The sequence below is a fragment of the Leuresthes tenuis genome, unplaced genomic scaffold (assembly GCF_036924035.1).
Source record: "Leuresthes tenuis unplaced genomic scaffold, fLeuTen1.0.hap1 SCAF_9, whole genome shotgun sequence".
NCBI lineage: Eukaryota > Metazoa > Chordata > Actinopteri > Atheriniformes > Atherinopsidae > Leuresthes > Leuresthes tenuis.
This window is the reverse complement of record NW_027325363.1, coordinates 673214-700000: the sequence shown is the minus strand read 5'-3', so window position 1 is coordinate 700000 and position 26787 is coordinate 673214. Positions and strand designations below refer to the sequence as shown.

General features: G+C 46.2%; 2 protein-coding genes across 2 annotated transcripts in view; one reads left to right on the top strand and one right to left on the bottom strand.

Annotated features, from left to right (window-relative positions):
• Positions 1-20662, top strand: part of arrb1 (arrestin, beta 1) — a 33936-nt gene extending 13274 nt beyond the window's left edge. The window contains exons 2-16 of the mRNA XM_072391838.1: positions 4736-4766; positions 7068-7128; positions 7212-7256; positions 7458-7654; positions 9559-9618; positions 9718-9785; positions 9895-10030; positions 10579-10663; positions 10732-10804; positions 12921-13058; positions 13139-13222; positions 14644-14667; positions 14827-14897; positions 16315-16363; positions 19536-20662. Of these exons, the coding sequence (XP_072247939.1) occupies positions 4736-4766; positions 7068-7128; positions 7212-7256; positions 7458-7654; positions 9559-9618; positions 9718-9785; positions 9895-10030; positions 10579-10663; positions 10732-10804; positions 12921-13058; positions 13139-13222; positions 14644-14667; positions 14827-14897; positions 16315-16363; positions 19536-19647 (1234 nt within the window). The 3' untranslated portion in view covers positions 19648-20662. The remainder of the gene's footprint in view (positions 1-4735; positions 4767-7067; positions 7129-7211; positions 7257-7457; positions 7655-9558; positions 9619-9717; positions 9786-9894; positions 10031-10578; positions 10664-10731; positions 10805-12920; positions 13059-13138; positions 13223-14643; positions 14668-14826; positions 14898-16314; positions 16364-19535) is intronic.
• A 4583-nt stretch (positions 20663-25245) lies between these two features.
• On the bottom strand, positions 25246-26241 carry or55e1 (odorant receptor, family 55, subfamily E, member 1). The gene has a single exon (XM_072391660.1). The coding sequence runs from the start codon at positions 26239-26241 to the stop codon at positions 25246-25248; it is 996 nt and encodes a 331-aa protein (XP_072247761.1).
• Between the last annotated feature and the right edge of the window lie 546 nt (positions 26242-26787).

The following is a 26787-nucleotide window of genomic DNA, read 5'->3' as shown; positions in this document are numbered from 1 at the left end:
CCATCCATCCACCCATTGGTCCATCCATCATCCATCCATCATCCATCCATCCATCCATCCATCCATCCATCCATCCATCCATCCATCCATCCATCCATCCATCATCCATCCATCCATCCACCCATTGGTCCATCCATCCATCCATCCATCCATCCATCAATCTGTCCATCCATCCATCCATCCATCCATCCCTCCATCCATCCATCCATCATCCATCCATCCATCCATCATCCATCCATCCATCCCTCCATCCATCCATCCATCCATCCATCATCCATCCATCCATCCACCCATTGGTCCATCCATCCATCCATCCATCCATCCATCAATCTGTCCATCCATCCATCCATCCATCCATCCATCCATCCATCCCTCCATCCATCCATCCACCCATTGGTCCATCCATCCATCCATCCATCCATCCATCCATCCATCCATCCATCCATCATCCATCCATCCATCCATCCATCCCTCCATCATCCATCCATCCATCCATCATCCATCATCCATCCATCCATCCATCCATCCATCCATCATCCATCCATCCATCCATCCATCCCTCCATCATCCATCCATCCATCCATCCATCATCCATCCATCCATCCATCCATCCATCCATCATCCATCCATCATCCATCATCCATCCATCCATCCATCATCCATCCATCCATCCATTGGTCCATCCATCCATCCATCCATCATCCATCCATCATCCATCCATCATCCATCCATCCATCCATCCATCCATCATCCATCCATCCATCCATCCATCATCCATCCATCATCCATCCATCATCCATCCATCCATCCATCCATCCATCCATCCATCCATCCATCCATCCATCCATCATCCATCCATCCATCCATCCATCATCCATCCATCCATCCATCCATCCATTGGTCCATCCATCATCCATCCATCATCCATCCATCCATCCATCCATCCATTGGTCCATCCATCATCCATCCATCATCCATCCATCATCCATCCATCATCCATCCATCATCCATCCATCATCCACCCATCATCCATCCATCATCCATCCACCCATCATCCATCCATCCATCCACCCATTGGTCCATCCATCCATCCATCCATCCATCCATCCATCATCCATCCATCCATCCACCCATTGGTCCATCCATCCATCCATCCATCCATCCATCCATCCATCCATCCATCCATCCATCCATCCATCCATCCATCCATCCATCATCCATCATCCATCCATCATCCATCCCTCCATCCATCCATCCATCATCCATCCATCCATCCATCATCCATCCATCCATCCCTCCATCCATCCATCCATCTATGATGGAACCTTTGAGACTGAAGGTTTTACTTTAAGGTTTTCCTGGATTTAACACATGTATAGTTCACAGACTTTGGGTTTCAGTGGGAGATGTAGAAGTATTGATATGGATCAAAGTGCCTTTCTCCTTTGTGCACTTAGCGCTCATATCTGGACCGTCAGGGGAGATCTGGTGAAGTCTTCCAGGAGCTCTCAGTAGCCTCTAATACTGGAGCAGCTCGTGTTAACTGAACCTTTCTGAGCCTTCACCAGCCTATATCTCACATTATCAAACCTTAAAGTCTGATAATGTCAGATATTAACCTTAAGTTATCAAACCTCGTCCCTGATTGTGCCAGTTATTAAGCACCCCCCCCCCCCCCCCCCCCCCCCCCAATAACCGGGGAAGCTTCTTATTTCAGATAGTTGGAAAAGTGTTTGAGGGAATTTGATATCTAAGACAAATCAGCTGGCATCACATTTAATTTGATCACCTTGACGTTTGGTCTGATATTTTCTTATCTCTAACTGATGCGTCTCTCAGGCTTTAGACTGAATCCTCTCTCAGTGGCAGGTTCAGGGCTCTATTCAGAGCTCTATTCAGGGCTCTATTCAGGGCTCTATTCAGAGCTCTATTCAGAGCTCTATTCAGGGCTCTATTCAGGGCTCTATTCAGAGCTCTATTCAGGGCTCTATTCAGGGCTCTATTCAGAGCTCTATTCAGAGCTCTATTCAGAGCTCTATTCAGGGCTCTATTCAGAGCTCTATTCAGGGCTCTATTCAGAGCTCTATTCAGGGCTCTATTCAGAGCTCTATTCAGGGCTCTATTCAGGGCTCTATTCAGGGCTCTATTCAGGGCTCTATTCAGGGCTCTATTCAGAGCTCTATTCAGGGCTCTATTCAGGGCTCTATTCAGAGCTCTATTCAGGGCTCTATTCAGGGCTCTATTCAGGGCTCTATTCAGGGCTCTATTCAGAGCTCTATTCAGGGCTCTATTCAGGGCTCTATTCAGGGCTCTATTCAGAGCTCTATTCAGGGCTCTATTCAGGGCTCTATTCAGGGCTCTATTCAGAGCTCTATTCAGGGCTCTATTCAGGGCTCTATTCAGGGCTCTATTCAGGGCTCTATTCAGGGCTCTATTCAGGGCTCTATTCAGGGCTCTATTCAGGGCTCTATTCAGAGCTCTATTCAGGGCTCTATTCAGGGCTCTATTCAGAGCTCTATTCAGGGCTCTATTCAGGGCTCTATTCAGGGCTCTATTCAGGGCTCTATTCAGGGCTCTATTCAGAGCTCTATTCAGGGCTCTATTCAGGGCTCTATTCAGGGCTCTATTCAGAGCTCTATTCAGGGCTCTATTCAGAGCTCTATTCAGGGCTCTATTCAGGGCTCTATTCAGAGCTCTATTCAGGGCTCTATTCAGAGCTCTATTCAGAGCTCTATTCAGGGCTCTATTCAGGGCTCTATTCAGGGCTCTATTCAGGGCTCTATTCAGGGCTCTATTCAGAGCTCTATTCAGAGCTCTATTCAGGGCTCTATTCATTTATTATCAACACATGGAACATAGAACATATCTATCACATGTGCTACATTTTCATTATGAAGGAAAGTCCAAACATAGCAGGATAGATCGTGAACTGAATGATTAAAACATGTTTATCATTCATTTAAAGTCAAAGGCATTAAAGGCATGGAGGGAAAACCGATTAATTTGGGTTTTATTCAAATACACAGAAAGTCTGAAGGAATTAAAAGTCTCTTCTTCACATATCTGATGAATGAAGTGTTTTCTGCAGGTTGTTCCTGTGAATGATGATCAGAGGAAGTCATGAAGGACTCCCAGGAGGAGGAAGTGACCCCTGGCTGCCGTGTTTCTGTCCTCTGACATATAATCTGAGTTTACAGGGTGGTGGAAAACAGCCTCAAAGGGTCACCTGATCTCTCTAATCACAGACTTTTATGTCCAGCTGCTCCGTCTGATTTATGGTTCCGGGGCTCAGAGCTGCTCACCGTTTACATCTAATTGGGATGATTGCTGATGGTGAGCAGGTAATCGAGCGCTGAGCGCGCTCCCGGCAGTTTCCTGTAACACGGCGTCCTGATGCTGCTGGTTGAGGGCAGCCGAGCGCTAATGGAGCTGCTGCAGCCGGTTTATGACCAGGGGGCGGGGCTTATTCTGCATCAGCCCGAGGAGGAAACTGAGGATGATGAGCTGGACTCAGAACTTTGTCTGAAGCTTTTCTGGACCGGATCAATCGCCTGAAAGACCCAAAACACATCAAACTTCAGTATTCTGCAGCTGGAACAGACTATTAATGATTAACCTTCAGTTTTTGATGGCTTGTACTTTAAAAAACACACAAAGTCCCGTTAAACCGTCAGCAGAGCGTAAATCTTTCTGTATTTCCCTGTAGAACTGGTTCTGTATGTCATATCCGGGTCGTATCCTGGAGCCACCGCAGGGACTTTGAAATAAATCCATAAGAAATGATTGAGTTACTAATTTAACTTAAAGTGACTTCTGGTTTGTATCCAGGGACCAGTCAGTTATAACATTTAGAACTGCATCATAAACCGGGAGAACAATGTCAGAGACTCCTGGGAGGAGGCCCGGGTCAGAACCAGAACCCACAGGAGGGATTATATATCTGACCCGGGAACTCCTCGGGACCCCCAGGAGGCCCGGGTCAGAACCAGAACCCACAGGAGGGATTATATATCTGACCTGGGAACTCCTCGGGACCCCCAGGAGGCCCGGGTCGGAACCAGAACCCACAGGAGGGATTATATATCTGACCCGGGAACTCCTCGGGACCCCCAGGAGGCCCGGGTCGGAACCAGAACCCACAGGAGGGATTATATGTCTGACCTGGGAACTCCTCGGGACCCCCAGGAGGCCCGGGTCGGAACCAGAACCCACAGGAGGGATTATATATCTGACCCGGGAACTCCTCGGGACCCCCAGGAGGCCCGGGTCGGAACCAGAACCCACAGGAGGGATTATATATCTGACCCGGGAACTCCTCGGGACCCCCAGGAGGCCCGGGTCAGAACCAGAACTCCCTGGAGGGATTATATATCTGACCTGGGAACTCCTCGGGACCCCCAGGAGGCCCGGGTCAGAACCAGAACTCCCTGGAGGGATTATATGTCTGACCCGGGAACTCCTCGGGACCCCCGGGAGGAGCTGGAGGGATTATATATCCCATATGGATGATGGATGGAAACGTTTCGCTCAGCCTCTTGTGCTGTGGTCAGAAATGCTTTGCTGCTCAGTACTGATCCGTGACCCGGTGGTTTGGGCAGGCCCGGTGCCGAACAACTGATGCAGAATATTAGAAAGTTATGTTACGATTATATCGACAGAGAAGAGTTTGTAGAGTCTGAAAAGCTGAATATGGACAGGAATATTCACCTAATTTTGTGTTTCTGTTTGATTTCAGAGTGTTTAAGAAAGCCAGTCCCAACGGAAAGGTGAGTCTGCACCGGCTCAGAATCTCAAACATCTGAACTCAGACACCTGAGTAGAGCTGAGGTCCGTTTCACAAAGCAGCTTTAGTGAAAACTCTGAGTTTATTAACCCTGAAATGAGTTAAACTCTGAGTTTATTAACCCTGAAATGAGGGAAACTCTGAGTTTATTAATCCTGAAATGAGGGAAACTCTGAGTTTATTAACCCTGAAATAAGAGAAACTCTGAGTTTATTAACCCTGAAATAAGAGAAACTCTGAGTTTATTAACCCTGAAATAAGAGAAACTCTGAGTTTATTAACCCTGAAATTAGGGAAACTCTGAGTTTATTAACCCTGAAATGAGGGAAACTCTGAGTTTATTTACCCTGAAATGAGAGAAACTCTGAGTTTATTAACCCTGAAATAAGAGAAACTCTGAGTTTATTAACCCTGAAATTAGGGAAACTCTGAGTTTATTAACCCTGAAATGAGTTAAACTCTGAGTTTATTTACCCTGAAATGAGTTAAACTGAGTTTATTAACCCTGAAATGAGTTAAACTCTGAGTTTATTAACCCTGAAATGAGGGAAACTCTGAGTTTATTAACCCTGAAATGAGAGAAACTCTGAGTTTATTTACCCTGAAATAAGAGAAACTCTGAGTTTATTAACCCTGAAATTAGGGAAACTCTGAGTTTATTAACCCTGAAATGAGGGAAACTCTGAGTTTATTTACCCTGAAATGAGAGAAACTCTGAGTTTATTAACCCTGAAATAAGAGAAACTCTGAGTTTATTAACCCTGAAATTAGGGAAACTCTGAGTTTATTAACCCTGAAATGAGTTAAACTCTGAGTTTATTTACCCTGAAATGAGTTAAACTGAGTTTATTAACCCTGAAATGAGTTAAACTCTGAATTTGTTAACCCTGAAATGAGAGAAACTCTGAGTTTCTGTTCCACAGAGGGATGTAAACTCTGAGTTTTCCGTAACTCAAACCAGAGAAAGAGGGGTAACTCCAGCCTGTTTCAGAGGGAGAGGCAACTTAAGCTCTCGATCAGTTACCATAGTAACAGACTCTATGAACCTAAGCTGGTTTTTCTCAGTAAACCTCGAGTTTCTCTCTGTCTCCGCCCTTCAGGGACTTAAAAAAGATATCTGTCGGCCTCCCAGTGTTCTGCTTTAGGTCCAGCTGCTCTGCCTCCGTTAGAGGTGGCGGTGCTGGGCCACCATCCAGAGTCTGAGTTAGTTTAAATAGGTTTAATCATTGAACAGAACAGGATACAGATGAAGACATTTATGTGTGAAAGCAGCATTATGTTGGGATAAAACAGCTCCATGCTGAGGTCTGACCTGTTTGAACAATGCTTTTATATTTCATCTTCAGCTGCTGCTCAGTGCGCTTCTCCCCTGCTGGATTTCACCTGAATTAAATAAATGAACCATTCAAGCAGTTTCCCTGTAAATACAACATTTAAACTCCCGCTCTGACCCGAGCAGCAACGTTCTCCCTCTCTGTTGCACTTCTTTATAAAAACTGAAACTCGCCGTATGAGCGCATTAAGATTTCCAATTCGAGGTGAAAACGTGGCCCTCCTCTTCCCCGTTGCCATGGCGACTCGTCGAATGGGGCTCCACTGATGCTGGCTTTTTATAGCTTATAGTATAACTCAAGGTGAAACTACTCAGAGGTGACCAAACTAACTCAAATCAGCGTTTCTGGAACCGGAAACTCAGAGTTTTCTGTCTCAGAGTTCAGGATTAGATTCAGAGTTCAGGATTAGACCCAGAGTTCAGGATTAGATTCAGAGTTCAGGATTAGACTCAGAGTTCAGGATTAGTCTCAGAGTTCAGGATTAGACTCAGAGTTCAGGATTAGACTCAGAGTTCAGGATTAGACTCAGAGTTCAGGATTAGATTCAGGATTAGACTCAGAGTTCAGGATTAGACTCAGAGTTCAGGATTAGACTCAGAGTTCAGGATTAGACTCAGAGTTCAGGATTAGTCTCAGAGTTCAGGATTAGATTCAGAGTTCAGGATTAGACTCAGAGTTCAGGATTAGATTCAGAGTTCAGTATTAGACTCAGAGTTCAGGATTAGATTCAGAGTTCAGGATTAGACTCAGAGTTCAGGATTAGACTCGGAGTTTGTGAAACGGACCCCAGATCTGTTCTGTTGTTCCTGCCACTGAGTGCATCAAGTGATCCTGAAAAGCTCCAAACCCAATTCTAAATTCTTTTAAAGTGTGTCTGAGGTTAAATGTGGATCTGGAATGGCTACAGTGATGAAGTAATAAAGCTGAAACACAGCTGTGCTCCCCCTCAGCTCACCGTTTATCTGGGGAAGAGAGATTTCGTGGACCACGTGGACCTGGTGGAGCCTGTTGGTGAGAGCAGTTTTCAGTTTTGGTGAAGTTAGCGACAGAAACGCTGATGTCTGTGTTGACGCTCTTTTCCTGTCTCCTGGCAGACGGTGTGGTTCTGATCGACCCAGAGTACCTGAAGGAAAGAAAAGGTGAGACACCTGCTGATCATCTCAAGGAACAGTCCATCATTTGGGCCTTTTAGAAATAACCCCTATTTGGGGTTCCACAGGGCAGCATCCTGGAGCTCTTAATCTTTTTTTTTTTACCTTGTATTAATCTGAAGTTTTCATGTTAAATTAATTCTGATTAATCGTCTAACTGGATATGATTCGGCTGATTCCCATCCTCAGTTTTCGTGACCCTGACCTGTGCGTTTCGCTACGGTCGGGAGGATTTGGACGTCCTGGGGTTGACGTTTCGGAAGGATCTGTTTGTTGCAAACGTCCAGGCGTTTCCTCCGCTGCCCGAGGAGAAGAAGAGTCTGACTCGTCTTCAGGAGCGCCTCATTAAAAAGCTGGGAGAACACGCCTACCCGTTCACCTTCGAGGTACCGCTCCACACTGATCTGTATCCCTGAGTTTTATCTGACAGGATGCCATCATTCATCAGACCAGATGGATCCCTGACCTCAGACTGTCAGACAGCAGCCAGTAAAGGGTTAGAAAAGGCTCACAACATTCATCTCTCATCTGCAGAAGTGCACAATATATTAGAATTAATTAGTTAGATCCAGAGCAAGTTTTGGACTTATTTTCAATGTTGTCCCTCAAGTTTTCATTGTGTTGTTGCCTCTTTAAGATGAAGAAATACTCTGTAAAAACAGTTATATCCCAGCAGCTGGGAGACAAAGATTATTCACAAGTGGAAAACATTCAGGACAGCTGTCAATCTTCCCAGGAGTGGACGTCCCAGCAAGTTCACCCCAAGGTGAAGAAGCCCAGAGCTACATCTCAGACTCTACAGGCCTCAGTTAGCATGCTAAAGGTTAAAGGTCACCCCAAGGGGAAAAAGCCCAGAGCTACATCTCAGACTCCACAGGCCTCAGTTAGCATGTTAAAGGTTAAAGGTCACCCCAAGGTGAAAAAGCCCAGAGCTACATCTCAGACTCTACAGGCCTCAGTTAGCATGTTAAAGGTTAAAGGTCACCCCAAGGTGAAAAAGCCCAGAGCTACATCTCAGACTCTACAGGCCTCAGTTAGCATGTTAAAGGTTAAAGGTCACCCCAAGGTGAAAAAGCCCAGAGCTACATCTCAGACTCTACAGGCCTCAGTTAGCATGTTAAAGGTTAAAGGTCATACATCTCAGACTCTACAGGCCTCAGTTAGCATGTTAAAGGTTAAAGGTCACCCCAAGGTGAAAAAGCCCAGAGCTACATCTCAGACTCTACAGGCCTCAGTTAGCATGTTAAAGGTTAAAGGTCACCCCAAGGTGAAAAAGCCCAGAGCTACATCTCAGACTCTCCAGGCCTCAGTTAGCATGCTAAAGGTTAAAGGTCACCCCAAGGTGAAGAAGCCCAGAGCTACATCTCTGACTCTACAAGCCTCAGTTAGCATGCTAAGGGTTAAAGGTCACCCCAAGGTGAAAAAACCCAGAGCTACATCTCAGACTCTACAGGCCTCAGTTAGCATGCTAAGGGTTAAAGGTCACCCCAAGGTGAAAAAGCCCAGAGCTACATCTCAGACTCTATAGGCCTCAGTTAGCATGCTAAAGGTTAAAGGTCATACATCTCAGACTCTACAGGCCTCAGTTAGCATGTTAAAGGTTAAAGGTCACCCCAAGGTGAAAAAGCCCAGAGCTACATCTCAGACTCTACAGGCCTCAGTTAGCAGGTTAAAGGTTAAAGGTCACCCCAAGGTGAAGAAGCCCAGAGCTACATCTCAGACTCTACAGGCCTCAGATAGCATGTTAAAGGTTAAAGGTCACCCCAAGGTCAAAAAGCCCAGAGCTACATCTCAGACTCTACAGGCCTCAGTTAGCATGCTAAAGGTTAAAGGTCACCCCAAGGTGAAGAAGCCCAGAGCTACATCTCAGACTCTACAGGCCTCAGTTAGCATGCTAAAGGTTAAAGGTCATGACAGCACAGTTAGAAAAAGACTGAACAAGGATGGCTTGTTTGGAAGGGCTGCAGGAGAAAGCCTCTTCTCTCTAAAAAGAACATGGCAGCACAGCTTAGGTTTGCAAAGCTGCATCTGAACAAAGCTCAAGACTTCTGGAACAATGTCCTTTGGACAGACCAGAGCAAAGTGCTGCTGCTGGATCAGGGGTTCACTTAGTTTCCTGGTTAGATTTCCAACAGTCAGCTCTGTAAAATACTGTCTGTTTGTTCAAAATGTTGCTGCAGATGAAACAAACGGAACAGAAAGAGTTGGTTATGATGAATGACCCTTCGGTGGTCTGATGTGTCTCTGCTCTCTGAGTCCTACATGCTTCAGATGTGTTTCGTGTTTTCAGATTCCTCTGAACCTGCCGTGCTCCGTCACCCTGCAGCCGGGCCCGGAGGACACGGGGAAGGTAGAGTTCCTCTGCTCCATACCTATACAAACAGCTTCATTTACACTGAAACCTGAAAGCTCTGCAGAGAAATGTGACGCTTTCTGCTGCTGTCTTCAGGCTTGTGGCGTCGACTTCGAGGTCAAAGCTTTCTGTGCAGAAAATGTTGAAGAAAAGATCCACAAAAGGTAAAAGTGAGTCCGCCGTCCGGCAGAATAAAGACACGAATGATGGATGGAGTCAGCGGAGCAAACATCTGGAGCAGATCCTTTATTTGAACGTCTTACCTTGTTGCAGGAACTCGGTCCGGCTGGTCATCAGGAAGGTGCAGTACGCTCCGGAGAAGCCGGGACCGCAGCCCACGGCAGAGACCACCAGACAGTTCCTGATGTCAGACAAGCCTCTGCACCTGGAGGCCTCTCTGGACAAGGAGGTAACAGCTGGGTCCAGCCTCCCAAACTCATGAGTGTGAAGCTAAAGAAGCAGGAAGTAGGACCATGTTTGGATTTCACCTCTCATCCGAAAGGCTTCAGAACCGGAGAAGCTTTCAGATGAGAGGTGAAACGTCTTAAAGATCCATGAAGTGTTGTCAGGTCCTGGACTCCAACACCAGAACAGGTCCAGGTCCTGGACTCCAACACCAGAACAGGTCCAGGTCCTGGACTCCAACACCAGAACAGGTCCAGGTCCTGGACTCCAACACCAGAACCATGAAGTGTTGTCAGGTCCTGGACTCCAACACCAGAACAGGTCCAGGTCCTGGACTCCAACACCAGAACAGGTCCAGGTCCTGGACTCCAACACCAGAACCATGAAGTCCCGTCAGGTCCTGGACTCCAACACCAGAACATGTCCAGGTCCTGGACTCCAACACCAGAACAGGTCCAGGTCCTGGACCCCAACACCAGAACAGGTCCAGGTCCTGGACTCCAACACCAGAACAGGTCCAGGTCCTGAGCCTCTGTCTCTGCTCTCTCTCAGATCTATTACCACGGCGAGCCCATCAGCGTCAACGTTCACGTCACCAACAACACCAACAAGACGGTGAAGAAGATGAAGATCTCGGGTACGTGCTCGGAGGTTCCCGCGCTGCGGCTGTGGGCTTTGGGCTAACTCTGGTTTGTGTTTCTGCAGTGCGACAGTATGCAGACATCTGCCTGTTCAACACGGCTCAGTACAAGTGTCCCGTGGCTGTGGAGGAGTCAGAGTGAGTTTCATTCCTCACAGAAGGTCTCTGGTGCTTCCAGATCTTTGGCTGAAAATGCTTCTTCTGGTGGTCTCACTGTTTGTGGAACCAGTGCATGATTTAAAATAGGTCTTAAAGCGTTAAAGTTAGGCTGTTTCCCTTCAGCATCACCTTCTCAGCCTCGATTTCAAAGCTTGTTCGGATTCGTTTCATATAAACTTCATTTATTATTTGTCCAATAACTCATTTCAGTCTGCAGAACATCACCTGCTCACAGGACTCATCAGTTTCTCAGATAAAAGCTTCATTAAAGCTAATTCAGCTTATTTATACAGCGCCAAATTACAACAAATGTCATCTCAAGTATCTTAAATAATAAAAATATAGAAATATCCAGCTGTGAGATCTTTAAGATGTGATGGAGCTCGGTCATTAAGAGCTTTATATGTGAGGAGAAGAATCTTAAATTCTATCCTGAATTTAACAGGGAGCCAATGAAGAGAAGCTAAAACTGGAGAAACATGATCTCTGCTGTTAGATCTCAGCAGAACTCTGGCTGCAGGGTTTTGGATCAGCTGGAGGCTTTTCAGAGAATCTGTGGGACAGAACAATAATAAGGAATTACAGTAGTTCAGTCCTGAAGGAACAGATGCATGGAGCAGTTTCTCTGCATCACCCTGAGACAGGATGGTCCTGATTTTAATGATATTATGAAGGTGAAAGAAGGCAGAAACCTGTTTTATATGTGAGTCAGAGGACAGATCCTGGTCAGAAATAACTCCAAGGTTCCTCACTGTAGAACTAGAAGCCAATGAAATACCATCTAGAGTAACTATATAACCAGACAGTTTAGGTCCAAAGAGAACAACTTCAGTTTGTCTGAGTTTAGAAGCAGAAAGTTCTGAGTCATCCAGGTCTTTATGTCTTTAAGACAGGCTTGTAGCCTGACCAACCTGTTGGTTTCATCTGGTTTCATAGATAAGTACAGCTGAGTATCATCAGCATAACAATGGAACTTTATGCCATGCTGTCTAATAATGTTACCTAATGGAAGCATGTACAAAGTAAAAAGAATCGGTCCAAGCACAGAACCCTGAGGAACTCCATGACTTACTCTGGTGTGTGAGGAAGATTCTTCATTTACAAGAACAAACTGGAATCTATCAGATAAATATGACTTAAACCAGCCTAATGCAGTTCCTTTAATCCCAATAACATGTTCAAGTCTCTGTAACAGAATGCTGTGATCGATCGTATCAAATGCAGCTCTGAGATCCAACAGGACAAGAAACAAGTCCGCTATCAGAGGCTAAGAGGAGATCATTGGTAACTTTCACCAGTGCTGTTTCTGTGCTATGATGCACTCTGAATCCTGACTGAAACTCTTCAGATTATTTCTGTGGAAATGATCACAAAGTTGAACTTTAGACAAAAAAGGGAGATTGGATATAGGTCGATAATTAGCCAACACTTCTGAATCAAGAGTAGGTTTTTTAAGTAAAGGTTTAATTACAGCAACCTTAAAAGTCTGAGGTACATATCCTATCAACAAAGACCGATTGATCAGATCCAATATGGAAGTATTGATTAAGGGGAAAACCTCCTTGAACAGTCTGGTTGGGATTGGGTCTAACATACAAGTTGATGGTTTAGAAGAGACTATTGCTGCTGTTAGCTCAGAAAGATCAACTGGGCAGAAGCCGTCTGAATACAAATCAGGTTCTAAAGATACTTCTAAAGCTGCTCTACTTGATGATACATCAGTGATGATAATGGGAAGGATTCCATTAATCTTCCTCTGATAGAAACTATTTTATTGATGAAGAATCTCATGAAATCAGCTGAGAGTTAAAGGAATACATGGCTCAACAGAGCTCGGACTCTTTGTCAGCCTGGCAGCAGCGCTGAAGAGAAACAAGTATTGATTTAGGGGAAAACCTTATAATATAATTATTATATAATGATATTAATGATATAATCTGTTATAAAACCACAGCTGGGATGTAATATATAATATATAATATATAATATATAATATATAATATATAATATATAATATATAATATATAATATATAATATATAATATATAATATATAATATATAATATATAATATATAATATATCTTCTGTCCTCAGTGATGTCGTAGCTCCCAGTTCGACTTTCTGCAAAGTCTTCACGCTCACCCCGTTCCTCGCCAACAACCGGGAGAAGCGAGGCCTCGCTCTGGATGGGAAACTGAAGCACGAGGACACCAACCTGGCCTCCAGCACCCTGTGAGTGCAGCACGATGCCTTCACTGCCAGTGGGACATAAGGCTGCTGGTGTGTGACTGTGTGCTTTTCCTTCTGAGCAGCCTGAGAGAAGGAGCCAATAAGGAGATCCTCGGCATCATCGTCTCCTACAAAGTCAAAGTGAAGCTGGTGGTGTCGCGAGGCGGGTCGGTACATCCAGCTTCATTTCAGTGTTTACTGTGGTTATTGATCACCTGTGAGCTGGTGGAGCAGATCAACAGCTGATCAGAGCATTGATCAGTTAATCAGAGCATTGATCAGTTAATCGGAGCATTGATCAGTTAATCAGAGCATTGATCAGTTAATCAGAGCATTGGTCAGTTAATCAGAGCATCGATCAGTTAATCAGAGCATTGATCAGTTAATCAGAGCATTGGTCAGTTAATCAGAGCATTGATCAGTTAATCAGAGCATTGATCAGTTAATCTGAGCATTGATCAGTTAATCAGAGCATCGATCAGTTAATCAGAGCATTGATCAGTTAATCAGAGCATTGATCAGTTAATCTGAGCATTGATCAGTTAATCAGAGCATCGATCAGTTAATCAGAGCATTGATCAGTTAATCAGAGCATTGATCAGTTAATCAGAGCATCGATCAGTTAATCAGAGCATTGATCAGTTAATCAGAGCATCGATCAGTTAATCAGAGCATTGATCAGTTAATCAGAGCTTTGATCAGTTAATCAGAGCATTGATCAGTTAATCAGAGCATTGATCAGTTAATCAGAGCATTGATCAGTTAATCAGAGCATTGATCAGTTAATCAGAGCATCGATCAGTTAATCAGAGCATTGATCAGTTAATCAGAGCATCGATCAGTTAATCAGAGCATCGATCAGTTAATCAGAGCATCGATCAGTTAATCAGAGCATTGATCAGCAGCTCCTGGCTGCTTCTGACCCTCTTAGTTCCTGCGGTTCCTGAAGATAAGATATTTATCTTCTACAGAAATATATGTTGTTGTTTGTTTGTAAGAGACTTTTTCATCTGATTTTTCTTTAATCTTTTAATTTAATTGCTGTTTTTTCATGTTTCTTCAGGCTAACATAAATCCTTCCACATATTTATCTAATAGCATCAGTTCCTGTGGAGGCAGGAAGGGTTCACTTAGTTTCTCTCTCACTGCTTCTGTGTTTTCTCTCAGTTTTTCTTCAGTAAATAATGACTCAGTGTGATAAATCGTGTTGTTTTTACTGAGTTTTAACGCCTGCTGATGAGTTTTATATTTTTATATTACATCATGAAGCATAAAACCCGAACTGAACGAAGATGGACTTTGATTTTTTAAAGAATATGTTGATTTTCTCTCAGAGAAGAAGAGAAAAGCTCTTATATTCACAGTTTCCAGCAGAACTGTGGTAAAGAAGCGACTCATGAAGCCATTTTTATCCTTTCTGAGCGTTTCTCCTCAGCAGGGAAGCTGTGTGGACGACCTTAAAAACAGGGAAACCACTGCATGAACAGGAGAATGTGGAGCTGTTAATGATTTAATGATCGTATCGATAGAAATAAGATGCTCCTCTGCTGCCGTGAAACTGAACGTGTGAAATGTTTATTGATTTCAGGCTCCTTGGAGATCTGGCTGCCAGGTAATGTTCTGTCATGGCTGAAAACACAGACCCCCCGCTGAGCGTCACAAAGGTCACCGAACATCTCGCTGCCCTTATTGTGGTGGCAGTAATAACGGAAATAAATGAGTCTAATGAAGCTGCTGTGGATTAATTTATGACCTGTGGTCTGTTTTTCAGCGAAATCTCTGTTGAGCTGCCCTTCACATTAATGCACCCGAAGCCGTTGGAGGAATCCATCTACAGAGACGGTGAGTCACCTGAAGATAAATCATCTGTTAAAGAAACAGAGCTTTTTTATCAGTTCTCAGCAGCTTTAAAGTGAATCTCTGGTCTGAGCTCCTTTATTCTCCAACACAGCCTGAACCCTCTGAGACCAGCTTTCTGTCATTTCTTTAAGGAGTCTTCAGGAATAGTTCTCCAGGCTTCTTGAAGGACATCCCAAAGCTCTTCTTTGGATGTGGGCTGCCTTTTGTTCCGTTCTCTGTCAGATGATCCCACACTGCTTCAATAATGTTGAGGTCCGGGCTCTGGGGAGGATTCATCCCTCCATAAGACCTGTTGCCACTGATTTTCAGTCCACTTCTTGTGTCATTTGGCACAGCTCAGCCTTTTCTCCCTGTTTCCCTTCCTTAAGAACGGCTTCTTGACAGCCACCCTTCCATGGAGACCATTTCTGATGAGGCTTGGGCCAACAGTAGATGGATCAGCTGAAGGTCCAGATGCATCTCTCAGGTCCTGTCAGGTCACAGCTGGATTTTTTCCTCTTTCTTAAGGACATCACTTTCAGATCCTGTTCATCTGCTGGAGATAGTTTTTTAGGCCTGACACTTCTTCTTTTGTCCTCCACTTGTCCAGTTTCCTCAAATGTTTTAAGGACACACTGCACACCATGCTGAGATATGCCAAGTTTTCAGCTAATAGCTCTTTGGGAATCACCTTGTTGCTGCAGAAATCCTATTTTCTGTCTGTCAAACTGTGTTTTCTTTGCTGTTTTTCATAGATGCAGCTAAAGAAATGGGAACAAATGATGTGTCTTTGTGACAGGCTGCTGGTAACAAAGAGCCTAAAGATCCAGTTTAAAATGGCTTCTTTGCTAAGTTGTCTGTTCTGTGTCGACACAACACTGGTTCATCCCTTGAGTTAGGAGCCTTTTTCCTGCCTGAAGGGTTCAAAGGTCAGAGTTAAGTGGCTGAAGAAAGAAAAAACACTGAAAATGCTCAGGAACAAGGACTGAAGATGAGGGAAAAAGCAGAAAATGTCCAAAGAAAAACTGTGAAAGAGCTTCAGAAAGCTGCAGAACTGTTGATCAGGACACTTTAAAGGTTTCAGAAAGCTGCAGAACTGTTGATCAGGACACTTTAAAGGTTACAGAAAGCTGCAGAACTGTTGATCAGGACACTTTAAAGGTTTCAGAAAGCTGCAGAACTGTTGATCAGGACACTTTAAATGTTTCAGAAAGCTGCAGAACTGTAGATCAGGACACTTTAAAGGTTTCTGGGTCTGGACTCTGGGTCTAGGATCCAACCCTGAGCCCTAAAGTAATCGGTGGAAGGCCGGTTTAATCTGTTTCACAGCTTTGAGGTGTTTTCAGGTTCATTCTGATGAATCTGAACATCCTTCATGAATGTTTCCAGTGTCTAAGCCTCTTCTCTCCGTCTCTTTCAGCTCCTGATGAAGCGCCGATCGACACAAACCTCATCGAGTTTGACACAAAGTAAGCCGCCGCCTTCTCCGTGAGTCTCCGGTCTCTCCTCGCCATCAGCCAGTTCCGCTGCGCTCTGATTGGCCCAGAGTGGCTCACGGCCTCATCGATAGCGCTGGCTGCAGAGAGGGTTTCCTCTGCGCCCGCTCGGCCATTAATGAAGGCGTCTCCTGAGCCTCAGCCTTAATGCGCCTTAATGTGCTGCTGAGGGAGCAGGAAGGGTTTCAGACTGGAAACCCTTCCTGCTGTCAGCAGAGGCCAAACAGCCACTCTGCGTTTTACTGATGATCATTTCAGATTCATTCAGCAGCTCAAATGACTCCAAACAGAGGCTTTAACTGTACATCTCGTACTTAATGCCGGTTCTTAGCAGCAGCGAGTCATCTGGGCTTGATCAGGAACAGACATCTTGGGTTTGCAGATGCAGAAAACTGCCAGACTCGGCTCGGAGTTTCCGGATGCTTCTTTCTGCTGAGCTCAGCCTCCTCCAGGCCTCCTCTCTGTGTGAGAGGAATGAAATCTGTCCTTCCATCTGACTCTGGACAGCAGAGCGTTGGACTCAAATCTAATCTGCAGACACGGTTCCTCCGGAGGCTCAATGCATCGATTTCACTCGTCTGCATCAAACTGCTTTCAGCTGACATCCGGCAGGAACTCAAATCTGCTCCCAGATCTTTGCTTTGTTGTGATCTGACTCGATGATGTGTTTCAGAGACGTTTCCCCTCAGTTTAACCTCCTCTTATTCATTTATTCCACCTTGATCCCTAACCCTGCCTCCTCTCCTCACAGAAGATGTGTTTCAGAGAAGTTTCCCCTCAGTTTAACCTCCTCTTATACATTTATTCCACCTTGATCCCTAACCCTGCCTCCTCTCCTCACAGAAGATGTGTTTCAGAGAAGTTTCCCCTCAGTTTAACCTCCTCTTATACATTTATTCCACCTTGATCCCTAACCCTGCCTCCTCTCCTCACAGAAGATGTGTTTCAGAGAGGTTTCCCCTCAGTTTAACCTCCTCTTATACATTTATTCCACCTTGATCCCTAACCCTGCCTCCTCTCCTCACAGAAGATGTGTTTCAGAGAAGTTTCCCCTCAGTTTAACCTCCTCTTATACATTTATTCCACCTTGATCCCTAACCCTGCCTCCTCTCCTCACAGAAGATGTGTTTCAGAGAAGTTTCCCCTCAGTTTAACCTCCTCTTATACATTTATTCCACCTTGATCCCTAACCCTGCCTCCTCTCCTCACAGAAGATGTGTTTCAGAGAAGTTTCCCCTCAGTTTAACCTCCTCTTATACATTTATTCCACCTTGATCCCTAACCCTGCCTCCTCTCCTCACAGAAGATGTGTTTCAGAGAAGTTTCCCCTCAGTTTAACCTCCTCTTATACATTTATTCCACCTTGATCCCTAACCCTGCCTCCTCTCCTCACAGAAGATGTGTTTCAGAGAGGTTTCCCCTCAGTTTAACCTCCTCTTATACATTTATTCCACCTTGATCCCTAACCCCGCCTCCTCTCCTCACAGAAGATGTGTTTCAGAGAGGTTTCCCCTCAGTTTAACCTCCTCTTATACATTTATTCCACCTTGATCCCTAACCCTGCCTCCTCTCCTCACAGAAGATGTGTTTCAGAGAGGTTTCCCCTCAGTTTAACCTCCTCTTATACATTTATTCCACCTTGATCCCTAACCCTGCCTCCTCTCCTCACAGAAGATGTGTTTCAGAGAGGTTTCCCCTCAGTTTAACCTCCTCTTATACATTTATTCCACCTTGATCCCTAACCCTGCCTCCTCTCCTCACAGAAGATGTGTTTCAGAGAAGTTTCCCCTCAGTTTAACCTCCTCTTATACATTTATTCCACCTTGATCCCTAACCCTGCCTCCTCTCCTCACAGAAGATGTGTTTCAGAGAAGTTTCCCCTCAGTTTAACCTCCTCTTATACATTTATTCCACCTTGATCCCTAACCCTGCCTCCTCTCCTCACAGAAGATGTGTTTCAGAGAAGTTTCCCCTCAGTTTAACCTCCTCTTATACATTTATTCCACCTTGATCCCTAACCCTGCCTCCTCTCCTCACAGAAGATGTGTTTCAGAGAGGTTTCCCCTCAGTTTAACCTCCTCTTATACATTTATTCCACCTTGATCCCTAACCCTGCCTCCTCTCCTCACAGAAGATGTGTTTCAGATAAGTTTCCCCTCAGTTTAACCTCCTCTTATACATTTATTCCACCTTGATCCCTAACCCTGCCTCCTCTCCTCACAGAAGATGTGTTTCAGAGAGGTTTCCCCTCAGTTTAACCTCCTCTTATACATTTATTCCACCTTGATCCCTAACCCCGCCTCCTCTCCCCACAGAAGATGTGTTTCAGAGAAGTTTCCCCTCAGTTTAACCTCCTCTTATACATTTATTCCACCTTGATCCCTAACCCTGCCTCCTCTCCTCACAGAAGACTGAAGGAAGAAGCAGGAGGAGAGAGGAGGTGAGGTTCTGCTTTAAGCTGCTGACGTATGAATCTGCAGCGAACCACTGGCAGCCAGTGTTTCGGCTGCTCAGGAGCTCTCGCCGGCTCATAAGATCATAATTTAAAGAACTGAGGTAGTCGTTTCTGTCTGGAGTTGACGGCTTTAACTCGCTCCATGTGGCTCCATTTTGGCAGAAATTACAGCAGAAGGAGCCGTTTTAGAGACAGATTTCATAAAGACAAGTAAAGACGTGTTGATGAGCAGCCAAGACATGCTGCTCCAGGGTTTAAGGTTGAGCTGGGCGCCGTTTAACCACGGCTCGCTTTTATCAGTCGCTGCTTTTGGGAAGGATGAACTTTCCTTAATTCTAACTTTATTCTTTATCCATAAAGCTTTTGTTCATGAATCTGGTCAGTGCATTAAGAACCAAATTGAGTTAAATGACGGAGTCCAAGAAGAACCGGTCCAGAGTCAGTGTGAGTTATGGTGTTAGCAGAGGAGTGAAGAGTCTTCGGGGGTTTGAAGGTGGAGAAGGACGCCTCTGGAGCCACGAACATTATGTTGTGATGCTCTGGTTTGATCCCAGTTCCACCACTTACTAATGTAATAAGCACCTCAGAGTAAAGCTCCATCTCATGGTCATGCAGGCGGGTTAAACTGGTCGGGTTGGTGGCTGCCTCTCTCCCTCTGAACTAACCTCCATCACCTTCTTGCTCCCTCAGTGATGACGACATCATCTTCGAGGACTTTGCCCGCCAGCGGCTGATTGGAGCTAAAGATGAGAAGGAGGAAGACGAGGAGCCGGCGGACTCCCCCAAACTGAACGACAGATAAAGGCGCCGGCGTCCCGCTGCTGCTGTGGTTGTTTTGCTGCTGTTCGTAGTGTGGAGCTGACGGAGGTCACCTGTAGGCCAAATCACAGTCTGGACACCCTTCAAACACTCAGTGGTGCCGTGTTCGTGTTCATGTTCGTCCTCTCTCTGCGTCCCGCAGGACTGTAAAAAGCTAGAATACCGCAGCCTTGTGTTTTCAGACGGAGCAGCTCTCCACCTCTTCGCCAGCCGGCGGGAACGCCGCGCTGGCTCTGTGGCGGCAGCTGGAAGCATGCCTCTGATGTCTCGTTGTTCTACATGTTCCCGTTAGAGACCGGTGACGTAGTGTTGGGTTTAGCTTCAGTGTTTCAGAGGTCTTCATACAACACTGCCAGCTTCGGATGCGTCTCCAGAGCACGACTTCGGCTGTTCACCAACGCCTGCAGCCAACAGCTGATCTGTGGGAAGTTCTGACCCACGGGAGGATGGGAACCGGTGCATGAATCATATCAGTACTTCACATGTTTTATTATTGTCACAGATAGTCAGAGAGGAACGATCACTTTCCCAATCATCGTCATTGGTGTTAAAATGATTTGGAAAGCACAAAAACAAGCATTCAGGTAAGAGTGGAAGGTGTTGAGGTGTCATTTGGGTCGGAAGGGTTGCTGTGTGTCAGATATTCTGCTGAAGCTCGTTCCAAACACCATCACTTCCCTCCCAGCTTGGATTTCCTGGCTGATGGGACCAGCCTGGAATGGCAGCTTCTGGGTTAAAGGTCAAAGTTTGTGTTGCATCCAGTCAGAAAGGATTCAAACTGGATCCAGTTGCATGAAGCACCTGAAGTTAAGATTTTCCCAACTTAGTAAAGGAAGTGGTCTAATTTTATTTCTATAGCACCTTTAAAGAAACATTTTACAAAGTGCTTCACAACAAAGTCAAAGAACATAGAAACAAGAGTTTAAAAGATGCCAGAGTTCCAGTTATTTATACCTGATGGAATACATGCAGGAAGAAGAGTTTCCAGAGTTTCCAGAGTTTCCTCTTCACTAAGGTGGAGGAGGACCCAGAGTTTCCTCTTCACTAAGGTGGAGGAGGACCCAGAGTTTCCTCTTCACTAAGGTGGAGGAGGACCCAGAGTTTCCTCTACACTAAGGTGGAGGAGGACCCAGAGTTTCCTCTTCATTAAGGTGGAGGAGGACCCAGGGTTTCCTCTTCACTAAGGTGGAGGAGGACCCAGAGTTTCCTCTTCACTAAGGTGGAGGAGGACCCAGAGTTTCCTCTTCATTAAGGTGGAGGAGGACCCAGGGTTTCCTCTTCATTAAGGTGGAGGAGGACCCAGGGTTTCCTCTTCACTAAGGTGGAGGAGGACCCAGAGTTTCCTCTTCACTAAGGTGGAGGAGGACCCAGAGCTTCCTCTACATTAAGGTGGAGGAGGACCCAGAGTTTCCTCTTCACTAAGGTGGAGGAGGACCCAGAGCTTCCTCTTCACTAAGGTGGAGGAGGACCCAGAGTTTCCTCTTCACTAAGGTGGAGGAGGACCCAGATTTTCCTCTACATTAAGGTGGAGGAGGACCCAGAGTTTCCTCTACACTAAGGTGGAGGAGGACCCAGAGTTTCCTCTTCACTAAGGTGGAGGAGGACCCAGAGTTTCCTCTACACTAAGGTGGAGGAGGACCCAGAGTTTCCTCTTCACTAAGGTGGAGGAGGACCCAGAGTTTCCTCTTCACTAAGGTGGAGGAGGACCCAGAGTTTCCTCTACACTAAGGTGGAGGAGGACCCAGAGTTTCCTCTTCACTAAGGTGGAGGAGGACCCAGAGTTTCCTCTACACTAAGGTGGAGGAGGACCCAGAGTTTCCTCTTCACTAAGGTGGAGGAGGACCCAGAGTTTCCTCTTCACTAAGGTGGAGGAGGACCCAGAGTTTCCTCTTCACTAAGGTGGAGGAGGACCCAGAGTTTCCTCTACACTAAGGTGGAGGAGGACCCAGAGTTTCCTCTTCACTAAGGTGGAGGAGGACCCAGAGTTTCCTCTTCACTAAGGTGGAGGAGGACCCAGAGTTTCCTCTACACTAAGGTGGAGGAGGACCCAGAGTTTCCTCTTCACTAAGGTGGAGGAGGACCCAGAGTTTCCTCTTCACTAAGGTGGAGGAGGACCCAGAGTTTCCTCTTCACTAAGGTGGGGGAGGACCCAGAGTTTCCTCTTCACTAAGGTGGAGGAGGACCCAGAGTTTCCTCTACATTAAGGTGGAGGAGGACCCAGAGTTTCCTCTTCACTAAGGTGGAGGAGGACCCAGAGTTTCCTCTTCACTAAGGTGGAGGAGGACCCAGAGTTTCCTCTACATTAAGGTGGAGGAGGACCCAGAGTTTCCTCTTCACCAAGGATGGAGGAGGACCCAGAGTTTCCTCTTCATTAAGGTGGAGGAGGACCCAGAGTTTCCTCTTCATTAAGGTGGAGGAGGACCCAGAGTTTCCTCTTCATTAAGGTGGAGGAGGACCCAAGGTTTCCTCTTCACTAAGGTGGAGGAGGACCCAGAGTTTCCTCTACACTAAGGTGGAGGAGGACCCAGAGTTTCCTCTACATTAAGGTGGAGGAGGACCCAGGGTTTCCTCTACATTAAGGTGGAGGAGGACCCAGAGTTTCCTCTACACTAAGGTGGAGGAGGACCCAGAGTTTCCTCTACACTAAGGTGGAGGAGGACCCAGGGTTTCCTCTACATTAAGGTGGAGGAGGACCCAGAGTTTCCTCTACACTAAGGTGGAGGAGGACCCAGGGTTTCCTCTACATTAAGGTGGAGGAGGACCCAGAGTTTCCTCTACACTAAGGTGGAGGAGGACCCAGGGTTTCCTCTACATTAAGGTGGAGGAGGACCCAGGGTTTCCTCTACATTAAGGTGGAGGAGGACCCAGAGTTTCCTCTTCACTAAGGTGGAGGAGGACCCAGAGTTTCCTCTTCACTAAGGTGGAGGAGGACCCAGAGTTTCCTCTACATTAAGGTGGAGGAGGACCCAGAGTTTCCTCTACATTAAGGTGGAGGAGGACCCAGAGTTTCCTCTTCACTAAGGTGGAGGAGGACCCAGAGTTTCCTCTTCATTAAGGTGGAGGAGGACCCAGAGTTTCCTCTTCACTAAGGTGGAGGAGGACCCAGAGTTTCCTCTACACTAAGGTGGAGGAGGACCCAGAGTTTCCTCTACATTAAGGTGGAGGAGGACCCAGAGTTTCCTCTTCACTAAGGTGGAGGAGGACCCAGAGTTTCCTCTTCACTAAGGTGGAGGAGGACCCAGAGTTTCCTCTACATTAAGGTGGAGGAGGACCCAGAGTTTCCTCTTCACTAAGGTGGAGGAGGACCCAGAGTTTCCTCTACATTAAGGTGGAGGAGGACCCAGAGTTTCCTCTTCACTAAGGTGGAGGAGGACCCAGAGTTTCCTCTACATTAAGGTGGAGGAGGACCCAGAGTTTCCTCTACATTAAGGTGGAGGAGGACCCAGGGTTTCCTCTACATTAAGGTGGAGGAGGACCCAGAGTTTCCTCTACATTAAGGTGGAGGAGGACCCAGAGTTTCCTCTTCACTAAGGTGGAGGAGGACCCAGAGTTTCCTCTTCACTAAGGTGGAGGAGGACCCAGAGTTTCCTCTACATTAAGGTGGAGGAGGACCCAGAGTTTCCTCTACATTAAGGTGGAGGAGGACCCAGGGTTTCCTCTACATTAAGGTGGAGGAGGACCCAAGGTTTCCTCTTCTTCCCTAATCTATCTCCAACAAACCCTCAGCTTCGGGGGGTCAGGATAGTTTTCCTGGGGGAGGAAACTTCAGGTGTTTGTGTAACTGGTTCCATTTGTTTCAGATGATCGACCCAAAAACCATCTCAACCCAAATTAAACCCAAATAACATTTCTGTAATGTTCACAGACAGCTCTGAAGTCGGAGTGTCCCTGAACACACCACATTACGATCAATGGCAGAATTTGTCTGTGAAAGAAAATCTGTGTAAAACTGATTGATGATGATTTGTAAACTGATCATTGGGGATGAGATGTATTGATTAGGATAAAAACCATTAAAAAGTCCCTGCTGTGGTCCTTTAATGATGTCATCAGGAGACCTGAGGAGATGAAGAGAGAAACTCATGAACTTTAAAGTCGGGTGTCGTTGGAGGAAAGCTGTGCAGCTCTGAAACAAACCAGGAAGTTCTTCTCTGTGCTGTTTGCAGGATAAAGAAGAAACTTACACACGACTTTAGTTCTACCTTCATTCCAATTGTGTTTAATTCTGACAGAGCCAGAAGGAAACTTGTGTATTTCTCTTCATCTTTAATAAAAGGACATTTGTGGCTTTTTGTGTATTTTCTGTGTTCTGCTGCTGCAGTTTTTGATGTTTTGCTCATAAACTGTTTGATTTATCAGCTCAGAAACCTCCTTCATGCATTCAGCTCTTAAACAACAGACGGGGGGGAAACTGATCGCTGCCCTGCTGCAGGTTTGGATTCGCACCAGCAACCTTCCTGCTGCCAGCGGCGTTTTTAACTCAACAGGAAGCAGAAATGCACAGTTTTGGGTAATCTCAGGTTTATTGGAGTCCAGCTGCGTCTTCCAGCTGTAACTGAGTGATTAAACTGCTGAAAACGATGCTATGCTAACAGCTAATACGTTAACACCGGCGCCACACATGGCGTGGAAGTAGTTCCCAGCCAAATGAACCGTAAAAAGGCCTCATTTCAGCATTAATTCCCCTTTCTCTGGAGTCAGAGTGCAAGTCAGAGACATTAAAGCTCACCTCTTATGATAATAACTCAGTGTTTTTCAGCAGTTGCATGTTTCTGATCTTGGGTTAGAGTTTAACCTTCAGGTTCTCTCTTTTAAAGTCATATAAACCGTAGATTAATCGTTTTATGGTCAGGATCAGAGGCATCAGGCAGCGTCTGACCACCAAACAGCCCTGAAACAGCCCTTTAACGGACCTTCTCACACCTAATGTCAGCGTCACTGACTTTTAAACTAAAGACTTTACAAAGGTCACGTCCCAGAAAGAAGGTTTGTGTTGCATCCAGTCAGAAAGGATTCAAACTGGATCCAGTTGCATGAAGCACCTGAAGTTAAGATTTTCCCAACTTAGTAAAGTAAGTGGTCTAATTTTATTTCTATAGCACCTTTAAAGAAACATTTTACAAAGTGCTTCACAACAAAGTCAAAGAACATAGAAACAAGAGTTTAAAAGATGCCAGAGTTCCAGTTATTTATACCTGATGGAATACATGCAGGAAGAGGAGTTTCCAGAGTTTCCCTGAGTTTCTGCCTCATCGCCATGGTTACCGTCGCCATGGTTACCGTCAGCCATGGTTACCGTCAGCCACGGCTGCCCTGCTTCCTGTGTGGAAGTGACCACAGCGCACGTGTTGGTTGAAAACGCAGAATCTCTCCTGAGATTCCTCCTGGTTTCATTCTGACCCTGAAAAACTGTTTCTAGCTTTGGAAACCGTGTGATATGGAGTAGAATCTGCCTTAAGACGGTTCGTATGCTCTGAGAAACACGTGGAGTCTGGTCTGTAACCCGTGGGCCGATTCCTGCTCATCAGCTCAAAGGTCTCTGTTTGGAGCTGCTTCATAAAGATCTTTGAGCAGCACCAAGTCACGTCTGTGCTTTTCCAGCCGGGGAAACCTTCAGAGACATCATTCTCTCTGCTCTGGGCCTGAAAACCCTCCAAAGGCCGTTCCTGATGTCTTTGGTTCGGGCGCCGTAGATGACGGGGTTAACGGTGGCTGGGAGCAGAATGTACAGGACGCCCATGAAGGTGTTGATGTCCGTGGGGATGGGGATGCTCAGGTTGTGAGAGAGGAAGGTGACGCTGCCCACCAGGTAGAAGCACATGATCACCATCAGGTGAGTGCTGCAGGTGTGAAGCGCCTTCAGCCGCTCCTCGCTGGCGGCGGCTGACCGCAGCACCACGCTCAGGATCTTCATGTAGGAGAAGAAGATGATGGGTATGTCCGCTCCCACAAAGCAGATGATCACAGCCAGGCCCGCGGCGCGGTTCTTCTCCGTGCTGTCGCACGCCAGGCTGACCAGCGCCATGTGGTCACAGTAAGCGTGTCCGATGATGTTGGAGCTGCAGAAGCGCAGAGAACCTGCCAACGCCACCAGTGTGGCCATGATGGAGCCGCTGCGCAGCAGCGTGAAGAGCAGCAGCTTCAGCAGCACGGAGCAGCCCATGATGTCGCTGTAGCGCAGCGGCTGGCAGATGGCCACGTAGCGGTCCAGCGCCATCGCCAGCAGCAGCGTGGACTCCACCGAGGACAGGAAGTGAGTGAAGAACATCTGGATCAAGCAGCCCGCCAACGAGATGCGGTTCCAGTCGAGCAGCAGGCCCAGCAGCATGTTGGGGAGGATGGCGGTCACCACGAGGACGTCCACGACGCAGAGCATGCAGATGAGAAGGTACATGGGGCTGTGCAGACGCTCCACGCTGCGGATCACCAGCACCAGCACCGAGTTCCCCAGCAGCGCCAGCAGGTAGGCGGCGGAGAGCGGCAGCGCCAGCAGCCGGCGGTGCTGCTGCAGCTCGGGGAAGCCTCTGAACACGAAGCTGCTGTGGGAGAAGTTCCTGCCGGGAGGAGCCTCCGCCATGGCCCCGCCTGGAGAGGAAAACGCCTCGAACAAAAACCGTTTCTGGGCCCCGAGCAAAAGGTTCACTTTCCAGGCGACTCGCTGCAAAAAAAGACCAATATCTGATCAATACTTTAAGCCTTCAGGTTCAGGAACTGGTGACAAACTGCAGCAGATTCAACTTGTTTCTATTCTTTAAATACAAAGAAGTCGGACTCTGAAGATCTTTTTGTTTCCGTTAAATCAAGGTTCAAACTGATCTAAATCCTGTTGAGTTTCTTTAAAATGATCTGTGCACTGGAGCTCAGTGACTGTGTTGTTCGAATCATTTCATTAACTTTTTAACTTTCATATGAAAACATTCAGTGAAGACACAATCTGACAGAAACAGAAACATCATAATAATCATCACATCATGTGTTTCAGTCTAATTTAAATAGTCCTAATATTACTATAAATAACATTTTTACTAGTTTGACAAACTTTCATGATGATCTGTTCCAGTTGTTGTTCGAATCATTTCATTAACTTTTACATGTCTTTAGAAAATCTTTATTGAAGAGTTTT